This window comes from Mastigoproctus giganteus, chromosome 9 (assembly GCF_048544385.1).
Source record: "Mastigoproctus giganteus isolate SK-2022 chromosome 9, ASM4854438v1, whole genome shotgun sequence".
NCBI classification, from domain to species: Eukaryota; Metazoa; Arthropoda; class Arachnida; order Uropygi; family Thelyphonidae; genus Mastigoproctus; species Mastigoproctus giganteus.
The window spans coordinates 52985517-53002909 of record NC_143583.1 but is presented as its reverse complement, the minus strand read 5'-3'; the positions used below and the strand labels follow the sequence as shown (position 1 = coordinate 53002909).

Sequence of the window (17393 nt, the reverse complement as noted above, 5' to 3'; positions counted from 1 at the left end):
TCTCTCTCTCTCTCTCTCTCTCTCTCTCTCTCTCTCTCAGGGTTATTCACAATTTTTTTTTTTTTTTTTCTGGTGCAGCAAAAGCCTCAGACTTCCTTGCACCATATGGCTAATAATAATAATAATAATCGCTTCATTTTTAACTGCCAATTAAAGCTCATCGTTAACAGCGCTATCTATCGACATAACTACAAAATCATTTCTGTAATGAAGTCTATAAACGGACAGGGAGGAAGTCCGTGTTCTTGACACAAGAATCAACTCAGAATATTCGCAACAGGTGAAACGGGAATGGACAGTGAGGAAGCGAGTTTCTACTGGCGGGATCTACAATTTTCCGTCCTACGATGACGAATTTCAAGGCCGAAGTCGAATTGCGCAATATGTGCAGAAATCGTACAGCCAGCGACGCGAGGAAATTCCCATCATATATTTAAGCACCCGATATTCGTTTCCGTGTGTAGTTTTGTGTTCGGCGGTAAAAGTAAAATTATGGGTAGCGAAGTTATAACAATTCAGAATTTCATCGACGGGAAGTTTGTTTCCAGTCCGAAACATATCGACAGTTACAATCCAGCGACGAACAAGGTTTGTGCAAAGGTACCAGACAGTGAAAAGGAAGATGTTGATGAAGCAGTTAAAGTAGCAAAACGGGCTTTCAAAACGTAAGTTTTTGTATTATTTTACCCTATATTTAGGGTGACCAGACGTCCCGATTATGGGTATAATTACCCGATATATCCTCAAAAAGTTTTAGGAACGCTGTTTTGTCCCGATTTTTATGTAAAGCTACTTTTCTGAGCTAAATGCATGATGTTAAAATTAATAAAGTATAATTCTGTTAATTTAAAATATCATCATCGTAATTCTTTAATCTGTAATCATAATTCAGTAATCGTATTTCTGCACTAACAATAGCAGCATTCGTACAATTTACATTTAACATCGTTAAAGTGAGAAGAAGAAATCACTATGAACTTTTTAAGTTCCGCTCATTATGTACGAGGACCGTTCAATAAAGAATGATCACAATTTTTTTTCACAACGTACTTTTATAATCATCCATATTTTGATGGTCCTTTTAAAAGTAGTCCCCATTTGATGGAATACGTTTACTCCAGCGTTTCTGCCAGTCAATCAAACACAGGGTGGAAATCATTTTTTTGAACAAATGTTTGAGAATCGCTTCCGATGGCTTTACAATTTCTGACAACTGGATACGTTTTCCTCGCAGCTCCTTTCACTTTGGATAAAAAAAATCGCAGGATGCAAGATCAGGGCTGTAAGCCAGATGAAGAACACATTGACATTAATGCTGGCTAATACTCGATGACAGTATTATTATTATTATATTATACTGGGTTATGTCTAAGCAAAGACATAACCCAGTATTTTGTGTCTGTAAATTGCATGTGTTCTCTGGTCGATTTGCCTGTTTTCTGGACGAAAAATCCCCAGTTTCTGGGGAGGGGGGGAACCTTGCTATCTGCGCCTGAGACCGACTAACTCAGCCACGAAGTGAAAAAAGCCCATTAAAGTTCCTCGCATCATCGATGGGATTCAAACCCGCACCTTTTCCACCCTGTGTGGGGAGGACGGTGACGATACTCGATGACAGTATGAGCAATGTCAGGTTTCGCATTGTTGTGATGCAGCGCCCATCCACATGCGTGCAGTTCTGATCGTTTGCGACACAGTACTGTACTGTAAAGTGTGCAGGACAGTTCTGCAGTTAGGTCCCTTAACAATCGTATGGCATAGCACAATGTGCTGGTAAACCATTCTTTGAATGTCCAAAAAGATGACCATAGTCTTTCCTGGAGAAGCCACAACTTTTGCTTTATTCAGTATTGGCGATGATGTAGACTTCCAAACATAGATTTGTCGCTTACTTTTGGTCGAAATGATGAAGCCATGTCTCATCCGCCATGCTGAACCTCATCGTCTTCGGTAACCATACAGTGTAGCTCCTGACAAATCTCTGTGCAAATTTTCTGTTGCTCAGGTCTGAGTAGTCTTGGAGCCCAGCATGCACAAGCATGTGTCATGTGAAAATGGTAATGGAGAATACCATGCGTACTTCCTACTGATTTTCTCAACATCTCGGTCACCTGCCTTCCTGTTATACGACGATCTTCTCTCACAGTTACAGAAGCAGTGTTTATGGTTTCTGCAGTGACAGCAGTGGTTGGAACTCCAGGATTGCCGATTTTTGTGATCGATTCACGTTCATCTTTAAGCATTCTAAACCCCTGTGAGCTGTGCTATATGGAAGCGTAGATTCACCATAACCTTCTTTAATATTTCATACGATTAGGCTAATGTTTTCTTTGGACAGACAAAATTTGAGAGCGGCATACTGTTCTTCACATATCATGTCCATTGTTATGTATGCGAAACTGAACAGGCATAAACTTGACTGACTGCTAAGGTCACATCGTGTGCATGGGTGAACTGCACAATTGTTATGTGATGCAGTTTAATTTTGTTTTAAAATTCCGCAGCTCAACTAGAAATCGCAAGCAGTACGGTTGTTTACGAAAAATTATGATCATTCTTTATTGAACAGTCCTCGTACTACTTATTGACATGGTATTTTACTGTTGAAGCTTGTTATTTAATATTTATAATTATTAACAAAAACAGAACACCAAATATTTTTTTCCTCCACATTTAGTAAAATGCCCATGCATAATTATGTTTATAAGGAACAACATTAAAAAATCTTTCGAGAATAAAGGCAAGTAAGGCTCCCGGAGTTGATGGCATATAGCCAGTAATTTTAAGGGTGCCCTCCAGGGAGTAGGCGCCTCCGTAGCCAGGTGGGAAGGAGCAGCAGTGCTTAGCATACGCTTCTTGATTAGATCGGGGTTCGAGCCCGTCACCACCAAATACGGAGGATGCGGAAAGGTCAGGGAATGACCACCGCATATTCCCGGAGCAATATGGCCTTAGTTGCTAATGCTCCTAAAAACCAAATAACAAACAAACAAACAAACCTCCAGGGAGTGTATTGAACCACTGAGGTTAATTATGAGAGCATCTTTGGACTCAAGAGAGATTCCTTTTGATTGGAGAAATGCCAATGTATCGTCAATACATAAGGGCGGTTCTAAGAGCGTAGTCGATAACTAAAGACCGATTAGTCCTACTTCAGTAGTAGGGAAAATCTTAGAGGCAATGGTTAAGAGTGCAGTCTAGGGACATTTTGATAAATATCACATTCTGAAGAATACACAGCATGGTTTTGTTATGGGAAAATCGTGTTTAACTATCTGGCTAAGCTATTTTGACACATTTTTTAGTGACCTGGATATAGGGAACAATTTCGACCCGGTTTATTTCATTTTAGTAAAGAATTTGATTCAGTCCCTCATGAGAGGTTACCGTATAAGCTGGAACATGTTGGGATTACTCGAAAGATTCTAATATGGATTGCTGGGTGGCTGCAGGGCAGAAGGCAGAGGGTTGTAATTAATGAATAGATTGGTGTAAAGTCAGGAGTGCAGTCCCCCAAGGATCGGTTCTTGGACCGATCCTTGAAAGACCACATTGTTTTTTTCTGATTTTCATAAATAACATTGATGAAAAGATAGGAGGCACGATGTCAAAATTTGCAGACAACGTAAATATTGGTAGAGTCGTTAATGATCAGTGCCTCGCAGTGCTCCTTCGGGATGATTTGAACACACTTCAAAAACGATCAAAAAAGTGGCAACTATGTTTTAATTCAGCAAAATGCAAGATTTTAAACTTGGGGAACAGCAGTCCCAAAATAAATTATACACTTGGTGGGTTTGAATTAAAAACAGTAGCGGAAGAAAGGGATCTCAGCGTTACGATACGGCAGATATAAAGTTCTCTGAACAATATAAACTGGCTGCCAGGAAAGCATATGATGTCCTATCAAATATTTATCCAGCAATATCCTGTAGAGATAAGGAGGTCATAATCTCACTGTATAAGGCAATTGTAAGACCATATTTGGAATATTGTGTTCAAATATGGAGACCTCATCTGAAACAAAAAAGATGTTGAGCTTCTTGAAAGGATCCAGAGACGAGCAAGTATGGTGAGATCGGCAAAAGGGCGACCGTACGAGAAAAGACTCCGTATATGTGGGCTACAGAGCTTGGCAACCAGGCACCTCAGAGGTGACCTGATCGAGATTTATAAGGAACTGAGGTGGGTTAGTAAAACGAATGAAAGTAGAATTTTCATTATTATAAAGAATTCCATAACTGGGGGTCATAAATTCAAATTACAGGAGAAGAGGTTTAGACTAGGTTGTAGGCAGTTTTATTTTAACCAACGAGTCGTTGATTGTTGGAACAAGTTGTCGTCACATATAGTTGAGGCTGACAGTTTAAATAAATTCAAAAGTCAACAGGATCGTCGCCTTTGTGAGGAGGCAAGCACATAATTTATATTTTCTATTGCTTGTTTTTTTTTTTTTTTTGGCCAATGCAGCAAAAGCCGCACTTCCTTGCACTATATGGCGAATGCTATTACTATACCACTACACTTCTAGACAAAATTAACAGAACGAAATGTTTTTCATGAATATTTTATTGCGAAGAGTGTCGCTGAAGGCGAATATTTGATATAATTCGCATCCTGACATGCAATTCCGATTATCCAATAGAAATCGATCTTTCACCTTGCACAGCCGCACAAATTATGCAAATTATATGCGGCTGTGTAAGGTGAAATTAAAGTGATGTGTTTGCAACCTGTGTTTTTATAGGCATGAGCTTATAAAAACACGGGTTGCAAACACGTGTTAAGAAGGCTCAGTTCAATTGAACTCTACTCAAGGAAGCCAGTGGTTTGTATCCCTTTAATCCCAAACCACCGCAGAGTGAACATGTGACTTGCAGCTCTGACAATTGAGGTACAGTTCTGTTCTCTGATGAGTCCCGTGTTTGCCTACATGCAGATTCTAGACGTTATTTCATCTGGAGACAACGAGGAATGCTGCACCATCCCTCCAATATCAGAGAAAAAATGGACACTTGCGTTGGAGGGGGTGTACTTGTGTGGGGCGGAATAATGATCAACGGCCGTACCCCTCTTCATGTTTTTGATACAGGTACCGTAACTGTGCAGATGTACCGAGAATAGATCCTCAAACCCTATGTGCTGCTTTTTAAGGTTGCGGTTGGCCCAGATTTTCTTTTAATACGAAACATGCCAGGAATTTGGCCACTGCACATAGCACTCAAGTGATTGAAGAATATTTTTAAACTGGAGATATCCAACGACTACTGTGGCCAGCACGATCAACAGAAGTCGGCTTCGATCCGATCGAACGAGTGGCCGCCCTTGGGCGTCACATTGCACGCCGACAGCCAGCTCCTTGGTCACTTGGTTAGCTAAGGTCTGCGCTGGTGGAAGAATGGGATTTGTTACCACAGAATCTTTTAGCCACCCTTATATCGAACATGGTTCACCGCTGTCAGGCCTGTTTAGCTGTTGGAGGGAATCATACGCTGTATTGATGTCATGTGACCATATTTTCAAGCATATTGTATGGACTTCTGTAATGCGACGGTTTCGATAATTTTTATACGAGCCTTATAAATGTCCATTATACCTGTCCGAAGTTTCTCGCTGTATTCTCATTTCATTGTTATTCTATGGTACACCACCATATCAAATTTTGTCCCGCTTCATTTCAAGCTGTACGAGTTACACCACGTATTCTACATGTTCTGTTTGTTGAGCAATGTACTAGTATTGAATAACAAAACAAATGGAAAAAAAAAAGAAAAAGATGAGTTACATATCTCTATTTATTATACAGGGTGTCTCAAAAATACACGGCATAACTTCAGGAATGAGTTCCTCATATGCAGACAATAAAAATATTTTATATCAACATAGTTCCGGAAATGCTTGGTTCCCGAGTTATTAACCGGAATGTCTTATCTCCCGCAGGTGATTTCCTTCATTACAAGGTACTGACAGAATCTGGTGGTTTTCCATTCCGACCATGTACTCAAATCAGGAGCAAGCATGCACGTTATGTACGGTTTGGCGGACGGCAATGCTCTGGAGGCTCGTCGTTTGTACCATGAAAGGCTCCCAGAACGAAGACGTCCAGACAGGAAAACGTTTGAAGGTATCCATCGCCGCCTTTGTGAAAATGGAACCTTTACACATCGTGCTGCCGACAGATGACGACCAAGATCTACGACTCCTGAAGTAGAGGAGGAGATTTTTTTTTTTTTTTTTTTTTTTGCATGCCACTCCTGGAATCAGCACACGCAAAATAGCAATGCAACAGGCTGTTCAACGTTTGACTATTTGTAGAGTGTTGTGAGAACACCAACTGTATCCTTACCATGTGCAACAGGTACAGGCCTTGTCACCATAGGTGGTAGATGACTCTCATCGACCGGTGCAATACAACCACTTTGCTTATTGGAGGCTTGAAGTGGTGAAACCCATATTTAGTCTCTAGAGCAAAGTTTCCGGCATTCCCCCCATACTTCTCTTTCAACCCATGCACGGTACTAAGTACTATAGGTTTTGATACCTTTCGTGTTTGGGGTTTCCATAAAAAAAAAAAGCAGATTACCCTGCGCGAGTAATGTTCTGCCAGTGGTTCTTGCAGCAGTGTGGTACAACTCCTCACTTTCCTGCCTTAGTGATATTCACAGATGAACAATAGTTCACACGAGACGGAAATCTAAAACTTTCACAATCAGCATGTATGGGCTGAGGAAAACCCACACATTCAATTCTTCCATCACATCACCAACAGCGGTTCAGCCTCAACATTGGGGCGGGTGTTTTTGGCGATAAGTTTTTTTTTTTTTTTTTTTTTTTTTATGAAAACCCCAAGCACGAAAGGTATCAAAACCTATAGTACTTCGTACCATGCATGGGTTAAAGGAGAAGTATGGGGAGAGGGGGATGCCGGAAACTTTGCTCTAGAGACTAAACATGGGTTTCACCACTTCAAGCCTCCAATAAGCAAAGTGGTGGTATTTCACCGGTTGATGAAAGTCATCTACCATATTTGGGCCCATGTGCTTCCAAACAAACTCACAGGGCAGGCGTACAGAAACTTTCTGGAAAACAACATGCCTGATTTCTTGGACGACACGCCACTGATCATTCGTCAACAAGCCAACTCCTTTATGCACGATGAAGCACATTTCAGTCACCTACCCCACAATTACCTGACTCGAAGGTTTCCTGGCCGGTGGATAGGTAGAGGTGGGCCAACTGCCTCCACGCTCAACTGATTTTAACACACTAGATTTCTTCTTGTGGGGCCATTTAAAGTCATTGGTGTATTCGACTCCGGTAGCTGATGTGGAAACTCTCCGCAATCGAATTGTGGCAGGTTGTGACACAATACGAAACATGCCGGGAATTTGGCATCGTCTTCGCAAGTTCATGAGACGTCCATGTGAGGCCTATATTCAGGCAGAAGGTGGACATACTGAACAATTGCTGTGAACAGTTAAGTGTCATAGTCAGACCTTCAAAAACTCGGAAACCAAGCATTTCCGGAACTATGTTGATATAAAATATTTTTGTCTACATATGAGGAACTGAAGTTATGCCGTCTATTTTTGAGACACCCTGTATATACAACTGCACACGCACAACAACACACATGAATTTATTTTTATTTGAGTCGGTCTTCATAAAACAAGATGGCAGTCTTTGAAATTAAAAGCACAATCTGTTTAGAACTCGCGTTTACAAGTTCGAATTCGAGTTCTAAACTCGAATTTACGATCGATGCTCTGATCCTCATAGTTAGGACATCAGGATGGGGGATCTATAGGAGAGCCCCACATCATTGAATTGAGCCCCATAATTTTTTTTTTTTATGCAAACCCCAAGCACGAGAGGTATTATAACCTATAGTACTTAGTACCATGCTTGGGTCGGAGGTTGAGAAGACGAAATAAGATATTTGTTGATATTGGACTTGAACTTCTTTAGACTAATTTTCAGGAAATACGTATGAAGGAAGGTTGTTCCAGAAAACGGCAGTTGAATGAATAAACGAAGAACGAAGTTGGACAGTAAATGGATGTTGGCTGGAGGCGGCACGTGTTCAGACTGTTTTGAAAGAGAGAGCGAGCGGCAATTATAGAAGCCAATTCAGAAGAACAGTGCCCATGGAAGTATCTGTAGAAGAGGCATGCAGCAGAAACAGTACGTCTATGAGACAGCGAGTGGAGAGACTCTATTAGAGATGAATCATTAATTAACCTAACTGCCCTCTTCTGAAGGGAATCAAAAAGCCTGAGAGAAGTTTTGGGGGCACCACCCCAGATGTGGGAACAATATTCCACGGCAGGTCGGATTTGCGATTTATAGAGAGTGAGCAGCTGTTTGGAAGAAAAGTAACGCCGAGAGCGAAAGAGAAAACCAAGTTTTTTAGATGCAGAGTAAGCAATATTTGTAATGTGCTTGTGCCAACAGAGATAGTAGAAGTCAGGGTAATCCCCAAAAGAGATATATCATTTTGCCTAGAAATCGGAGTGCCACTAAAGATAAGCATAGGAGCAGAAGAATCCTTTTTGCGAGATATAAGACAAGACTGAGTTTTAGAAGGGTTGAAATCAACTAAGTTGTCTTTGCCCCACTGGAGAATTACCTGAAGATCGGCATTTAAGGAATTGGTAGCAGATTTTCGAGAAGTTGAAGCTGATTGAACAGGGTAAGGTTTCTCAAAATGGAAAGTGGAATGCAATGTGCTATCACAAAACTATGGATAGGATTTTCAGTCAATGGAAGAAGGTCATTAATATACAAGAGGAAAAGAGTGGGGGAAAGAACTGAACCTTGGGGGACGCCGGCATTAGTGGAAAAGTTAGAAGACAGAGAGCCATTTACCATCACCCTCAGTGAGCGATCAGAGAGAAAACTGGATAACCAATTACTAAAAACAGTTGGCAAACCATGAGATGGAAGCTTGTTTAGAAGACCTTTATGCCAAACACGATCGAAAGCCTTTGAGATGTCAAGAGCAACTACTTGTGTTTCCCCGAACCTTTCCATTGAATTAGTCCATAAATGGGTAACATAAGCAAGAATATCACCAGTGGATCGACACTGACGGAATCCATACTGGCGATCGTTGATCAGACGGAAGGTTTCTAGGTGGTTTAAGAGTTCGCGGTTAATTGATTTCTCCATTACTTTAGAAAGAGTAGAAGTAATTTCAATGGGACGATAATTGGATGGGAGGGATTTGTCACCCTTTTTAGGAACTGGCTATATATTAGCAAATTTCCAAGCAGAAGGAAAAACACCTTTGGAATAAGAAAGTGAAAAAAGGCGGCAAAGAATAGGAGTAAGTTCAGGAGCACAGGTTTTGAGAACAAGTGGAGAAATACCATCGGGACCTGGAGCTTTCTTAGCATCAAGATTCGTCAAAATTCTTCTGACATCCTTTTGACGGAAGACCACAGGATTCATTGAATGGAGCGTGTTGTGAATGGTGGGAGGTGTTTTACCAAGATCATTAATATATGAGTTGGAAGAAAAATGGGATGCTAGCAGATCAGCTTTATCCTTTGCTGAAGTGGCAACAGAACCATCTGGTTTGGACAGAAGTGGGAGCAGAGATGGGCAAAAGTTGCGGCCAATAGCTTTGGCAAGAGACCAGAATGCTCAGCTACCATAAGGGCAAGAAGCAAGTTTTCTACTCTTATTAGCCTGTTCAAACTCTAGTTTGGACTGATTAATAACTGCTTTACAATTGTTGCGAGCTTTGGTGTAGGCAGAAAATGAAACTGAAGAATTAGAAACAAGCCAATTACAATATGCAACATTCTTCTCTTGAACAATCTTAGCACATTTATTGGAAAACCAAGGTTTAGATAAAGGACGAGATTTTAAAGTGGAGTGTGGAATAAAGGATTCCATTCCTGCAAGAATAATTTCACTGACACGATCTGAGCATACGTTGACATCAGAAGTTTTGAAACAGTAATCCGACCAAGGAAAAGAAGAAAAGAAATCTCGGAGGTCATCCCATTTTGCATTCTTGTAATGCCAAAAACACGAGGTTGGTAATAGCCATGAGATAAAGGTTCCATTGGAGAAGAGACAATCACAAAGTTGTGATCTGAAGTGCTTAAAGGACCTCTCACTTCGACCGTGTACTTAGAAGGGTTGCTTGTGAGAAAAAGATCAAGCGTGTTGGCTGTATGAATAGGATTATCCGGTATTCTTGTAGGTAAATGAACAATCTGTGCAAGGTCATTAGTAATTGCAAAAGTCTCAGCATCTCGACCAGCTGGGTCGGTGTGACTAGAAAACGGAAGCCAGCTGGAGTTGTGAAAATTAAAATCACCAAGGAAAATTTCCTCCCTGTTAGGAAAGTTGGACTGGAGAAAGTCAAGTTGCAACGAGAGGAAGTCAAAAAGCTCCAAGTGATTAGTGAAGTTGGGAGAACGGCAGAGATAACAGATGAATTTTACACAATGAGGTAGAGAGATTTTAAGCCAGAGAAGATCAAAGAGAGGAGATTCCAAATTGCCAAGTCTCTGACAGGGAATATCAGAACGGACATATGCACAAGTATCACTTTTGAGGCGAAAGGAATCATTCAGCGAATAATTTAGGCATCTGAGATGAGCAGTAGTTGAATCAACCGATAACTGAGATTCTGTCAGAAAAATTACATGGGGTTTGGCAGACTGCAAGTGGAAATGGACATCGTTAAGATTAGAATTGAGACCACGTAAATTTGTGAAATGAATTAGGAAGTGCTTGGGAGGTTTAGATCTTTTCGCAGATAAGCTTGCTCTATTAGTTTGACAATTCATGGTGTATTCAATAGTAAGAAAAAGTGGGTGGGACATGCTGTATGAAGTAATGAAATTTTGGATATGGCGTACACATGGTAAGAATATACCCAGATCCTTGACATAAGGTGGCCTCGACAATGCTCCCCGCATACACAGTACTCGGACTCCCTCCCCTCCAGTCACTATCTGGCAGAGTAGAGGTAGCAAGATTATCCGGCTGATCCGGAAGCCACCTAGAGAGTTACCATTAGGTTCGTTTCGGTGTACTAACTAGCTGCCGGCCTGCGAACACCGTTTTAGAACTGTATCCTCGAAATGTAAGGAATATTGGATCTCGCCAAGATGTTCATCATAAACTCAAAAGTCATCAATCATACTGCATGATGGAAGAGATAGGGAAGGGTTGACCGGAACTTAGCGGAACTTAGCTCTAGAGACTAAACATGGGTTCCACCACTTCAAGCCTCCAATAAGCAAAGTGGTGGTATTGCACTGGTTGATGAGAGTCATCTACCATCGAGTACTGCCTGGTAACATAGAGGGGCGGCATTCCTCCATGTGGTGTGGGCGCCACACCTCGACCCCTGCTTACGCTTTTTCACACCTGGGCGGTTACCCACCATGTACTTGTGCATGGAGGTTATACCCAGGATTACTGACAGTCCCACCATCGTGAAGGTGCAAGCAGACGATTTGGCTGTCACAGACCGTCCGGACGTCGCCGAAATTGGGTCCATTTGACTTGAGTGTCACCCGAATATCAGTTCCATCAGCGTTTTAGACTCCCAGGTAGCAAGTGCAGCTTGTCTGGCATATCTGAGAGAATGTCTGTGACAACCTCAAGGACCAATTGAGCTCATTGCAAAAACTCCTGAAAGTGCATTTGCCTATACCCGTGTGTATTCTCTAGTCGATTTGTTATTTATTTCTAGGCTCAAAACCCGAATTTTCGCAGGGAGAACCATGCGAACCTTTACCTCAGATCAAATAACTCGACTACAGAGTGAAAATAGTCCATAAAGGCTCTTCCCATCCCCGACGGGAAGGAAACCCTTATCATTCCCACCCAACAAGAAAGGAAACGATGCTATCCACTAGGCATGAGCTGGTTTACGTGGCTGATCAACAATCGCCGCCGGAACAAACAAAAAATTTGGATCATCGACTAATAGGTACGACAGGATAAGGGATTCAAATGGGGCCAAAGTTCTTGTGAGCCACCATGGCCAAAAACTGCCATCATGCCCTGCTACCTACTCGCTCGTAAGGACTGACATTATGACAATAATTTCAATTCAAACTATGAGAGGCAGATCTCCAATATGATGGTTACAGCACATACTTCACTTCCAATCTGGTTGTTGCGATCGAAAATAGTATTCGCTAAAATTGAATGTAGTATTCTCTAAAAATTGCAACTCTTCCCCTCCACAATGTGAACAATTCTTAATCATAAATTTAATATGAATATTTTTTGAAATACATCGTGTCCCAAAAGTCACTGCTATTTAGATGAAACAGTGTGGTTTTCAAATAAATTTCATTACGACAAGTATATTTATTCTTTTTTACATAAAACATAAATATTTGTAATGTGTTAGAGATGTTATTATAATTTTTTAATGTTTTCTTTTCAGATCTGTAATTCATGATGAATGTTCAAGAGCGAATTTTTGTTGTAACATCCCGCATCAAAGAAATGAAGGGAAAGATTTACAAGGAGATTTCATATCTCGGTCCTACAGACAATGCGATTCGTGCACTGGTGAACAAATTTAAAGAACTGGATCTGTGCATGACGAGGAGAGATGTGTACGCCTAAGGACAGCACGTGAAAGCATTGAATCAATTCGAGAAATGTTCAAAGAGGACTTAAAATTATCAGTTAGGGACGGATCTCGAAGACTGAACATACCCAGACATCAGTTCACAGAATTTTGCGTTCAACACTGATGAAAAAGCCCTACTGCATTCAACTGTTGCATGACCAGCAATGGCGTAGCTACCATGTAGGCAGGCAATAAAATTGCCTCCGGGCCCAGGCCCTTTAGGGGCCCGGCATCTTTGGCTGTCTCCTGTTTTTGCAATTTTCATTAATTAAGTAGGGGCCCGAACATGTTCTTTGCCTCCGGGCCAGAAAAAGGGTAGCTACGCTACTGATGACCAGTATGAAGAAGATTTTCCACCTCGAGCAGCAATGTGTGCAGAACTTGTCGATCAAATAAAAATAACAGCTTAATGGACCACACTATAAAATCTCCTTGAAAATCTTCCCCTAATTTCACAAAACTTCCTTCCTTTGATGCGAGATGTTACAACAAAAATTCGCTCTTGAACATTCATCATGAATTATGGGTCTGGAAAAGAAAACATTAAAAAATTAATAAAAATTATAATAACATCTCTAACACAATAGAAATACTTATATTTTATGTAAAAAGGAATTTTTTTTGAAAATCACACTGTTTCACCAAAATACGCAGTGACTTTTGGGACACCGTGTATATAACAGCAACCACCACCACCTACGGCATGACTTAACTCAAATGAGAAGTTAAATTTAAGTAAATATATTAAATGATTTAATAAATAGCTGTAATTTAGCAAGTTAAAGTTCTTAAAGACGTAACATAAGTACTACTGACTTCAGTAAAAAAAAGTTGACATTCATCGCTACATTGTAAATAACTGATCTAATAGTTTGTTTACAATTCAGTGACGAAAGTCACTTCTTTCCAATATTAGCTATAGATGATAGTGATGAAAAAAAAATTACTTTATCTACTTACCTTATTGAATAACCATTTCAACTTTGTCTGTTAGTTTTCCTAGTATTAAACGCACTTCTGTGTTTTGATTACGAGTTTCTGACAGTAAAAGTGGAAGTTGGCTGTCAGGAACACTTGTAACAACAGCTGGTGGACCTGCACGACTGGGAAATGATGACTGTGGATGAACAGGAAACGGTATGGTTTGAGTTGGATATGGAATGCATGGACCACCTGGCTTAAATTGAAAAACACTTCTATAAATGGAAAGTAAAGATTCATTTAAAATCATATTTAACTTGCAGAGGTAACCTGCAGATTGAGCATACATAACTTGGCTGTACAAACGTAAATGAACAATGAAATTAAATAACTGCATTAGCTGTATACAACATTATATACATTGATTGTGTACTACTATAGTACATAGTGTATAGTGTTAACTGTAATGCAGCTCCGGGGGTTTCCTCCAACTCCGCTGGCAAGGACTGTCAGTGTGTACGAAATTTCAATCTGCTTCGTAAAATTTGAACCACCGATTCAAAACTTACGTTTAGTTAAACACAAACGAATCACACTACATGTAATGGGAGGAAGGGGTCATAAGAGTATCATGGTATGTTTATATTGTTTTAATCCACCATCTTGATAGAAGAACTGAAATATACTCCACTTTCATCATTTTAAAAGACAAAGTAAGCTCCATTACTTCTACTTACAATTTGTTAAAACTGTTCGTATACATTCGTGTAATCTTAAACTGTAGTGGTGAACCTATCAGGAAGCCCCCCTCCCCTGCCTGGCTGTCATCATGCCTCCTTGTTCATAGGCATGTCGTGGGATCTGCTGACCCTGGTCTGGTCTGGCCAGTGTGACATCTGTGAGAAAGAAGTACTGTGCACCTACGGTACAATCTACCTGTCCCACATAGGGCATTATAACTTATGACTTTAGTCTCCCTTAATACCAGCATCCTTTCCCAAACCCCCACCCAAACTTTTCCCCTAGTAGACTCTATCACCCTGAACCTTTTTTCTGCTCATAACAGTCCTCCCCGACTTTGGAGGGTGGGTTCTATTCACAGGGGTCTCTCCCCTCTGTCCCTTTAACTTCCAATTTCCAGGTGAAAAGTCTTCATATCATCCACCTTCCTTATCTTCACTTCCCTTTTCCTAACACTCAACTATCATCTCCACACTCCCATTCCAACAAAAACCAAAAACTTGCAGAGTTTTTTCTCCCTTTGGTGCCCCTCCCTGACAAGTTCAGGCGAAGTCCAGGATTCGCCCCGCCAGTCTTTACCTATATCCTACACCCGGTCTACCTCCTTGTGGTGGTGGGCGGGAAACGGGTCCCACTAGGGGCCCCCAGGGTTGAGTAATCGTTCGGAGGAATAACCCAACACTACATTATGCAAACTACACCAACACTCACACTATCTATGGCCCTTTCACGGTTTTTATTGCTACACAGAGTATACTACGCGGAGTGGGGGGACCACCGGCGCCGCTTGACAAGAAGCACTATACACTATATCCGTGTTCTCTTGGAACACCTTAACTACAGCACTCCGCAAACATCCCACAAGATCACAGTTTCCATTGTACTATCACCCTTCAACCGGTACCCGACAATCGTCTCTTTTCAAGAATTGTCAGATCACTTCCTATGTCCATGTCCATCAAGTAATTCGTATGAAGCCCGTGCCACGAACCTGCGGTATAGCGTTTACTGGTTCTTACCGCAACACTTGTGCCAGAAGGGAGGGAGGAACGGCCGATTGCTAAAACATGAGAGTGGTCATAATGTTTTGACTGGACAGTGTATATATAATTTTTATATAAACAAATCAACAAAAAGATTTTCGCCATCCATTCCACCCAGTTCTGTTCACCATTATATCAACAGGGGGAAACTATGCCGGGATGCAGTTGATTGCAATCGATTACAAATTCTCAAGAAGAAAAGTTTACCATTATTAATCTGCGCAGTTGTTACATTTCGCCATGCAGTCGCTATTTCTTCCGTTTATCGATTGTGATTCTGATCATAACTTCAAAGAGCATGGCGCGGAACTTTTTAGCCTTCTGCATTGGTCAACAAAATGAAACTTTTTTGTTATCAAAGATGTAAACACTTTTTTAAACCAGTTTTGCGTGCTAATTTACAGATGTTCTCCTTCTCTCTCTCTAGCACACGTGTAGTTTTCGTAATACGACTACTGATAATATCATTACAAGTTAATTAAGATGATTTCATTACAAAACACGAGACTGGTTGCAATTACATTTTAAAACACACACACACATAATTAAAATAATACAGTACACTACGTAAAACAAAAGATATGTCCAATTTAAAAATGCTGTGCATATAAATTTCTTTAAATCTTGGTACATTCTTCCTTTGACTTATTGTTTCGATTGAATCATTCCCCTATGCTCGTCACTCACAAAGAAGTAACCCCAGGGGCTCACATCTGGTGAGTATGGGCTTGGCACACCCAGGGTCCTGAGCCGGATATCATCATTCTTCTCTTTCTTGGCGATTCCTTTCTACCACTCTCTCTCTCTCTCTCTCTCTCTCTCTCTCTCTCTCTCTCTCAGGGTAACTCGGGAATTTTTTTTTTTTTTTTTTTTTTTTTGGCTGGTGCAGCATAAGCCTCAGGCTTCCTTGCACCATATAGCTAATAATAATAAGTCTAAAGGTGAATACCAGAAAACGAAGTTTCAGCAACATACGTCACCAAATTTCTTTAAATGCGTCAGGCGGTTTCTGAACATCATCCTTGTACGCGTGAAACTTGTGGTTATTCAAAAGATTTCCACAGAACCATTTGAAAGCCTGCCAAGCTTTTAGTTCTAATATACTGATACATTTTTCAATTCTGCAGAAGCTCTCTGATTTGCAGAAGCTCTCTGATATGCTGCATAAGCTTGCTTTCTTGCATCAAATGCCTCTACTAATGCTAATGCTAATTTGAAGACCTACAAAGATTAGCATTAGCATTAGTAGAGGCATTTGATGCAAGAAAGCAAGCTTATGCAGCATCAGCCAAAAAAAAAAAAAAAAAAAGTAACATAAATAAATAAAAATAACCACTTCCACTTCACCCCTCTGTTCGTTCGAAATACCTGTCCAGCTGAGCCTTAAACTTATTTAGGCTATCAACTTCCACGACAAGGGATGGAAGTCTGTTCCACCCACCAACCACCCGCTGGCTAAAGGCAAATTTCCGCACATCTATCCTACATCTGTCTTTCCTCAATTTGAATTTATGCCCTCTCAGGTGATTTTTCTGAGCTAGAGGAAGAATCCCATCAGCATTGAGCATGCTCAAACCATTCAAGGCTTTGTACACCTCTATCAGATCACCCCGCTGGTACCTAGTTTCCAGACACTGTAATTTGCAAAACTTAAGCCTTTCTTCGTAAGAGAACCCCTTTGTCCCATTCACCAATCTAGTTGCCCTTCTCTGTACTCGTTCCAGCAGCTCTACATCCTTCCTGAAATGAGGCCTCCAGGCCTGTATACAGTACTCTAGGTGTGGCCTGACCATTGCCTTATACAAGGGAATAATCACCTCCTTATCCCTGCTAGAAAAATTCCTATATATCATTGACAATACACCATGAGCTACTCTTGCAGCTCGTCTGCACTGCTCAGAGAACTTCATATCTGCCTGCACCACCACCCCCAGGTCCCTTTCATTCTCTACCACTGTCAGTGTAGTACCACAGAGTTGATACGTTGCTCTGGGGTTTCTGTTTCCCATATGTAGTACTTTACATTTTCACTTTCCGGGCACTAATCATTGGAAATTAATCACTCAAGT

General features: G+C 40.9%; 1 protein-coding gene across 1 annotated transcript in view; it reads left to right on the top strand.

The window, feature by feature from the left end:
- The first annotated feature begins 325 nt into the window (after positions 1–325).
- LOC150080223 (2-aminomuconic semialdehyde dehydrogenase-like) overlaps positions 326–17393 on the top strand; it is a 67798-nt gene continuing 50730 nt past the window's right edge. Inside the window, exon 1 of the mRNA XM_090381267.1 lies at positions 326–665. Coding sequence (XP_090237393.1) covers positions 493–665 — 173 coding nt within the window. The 5' untranslated portion in view covers positions 326–492. The remainder of the gene's footprint in view (positions 666–17393) is intronic.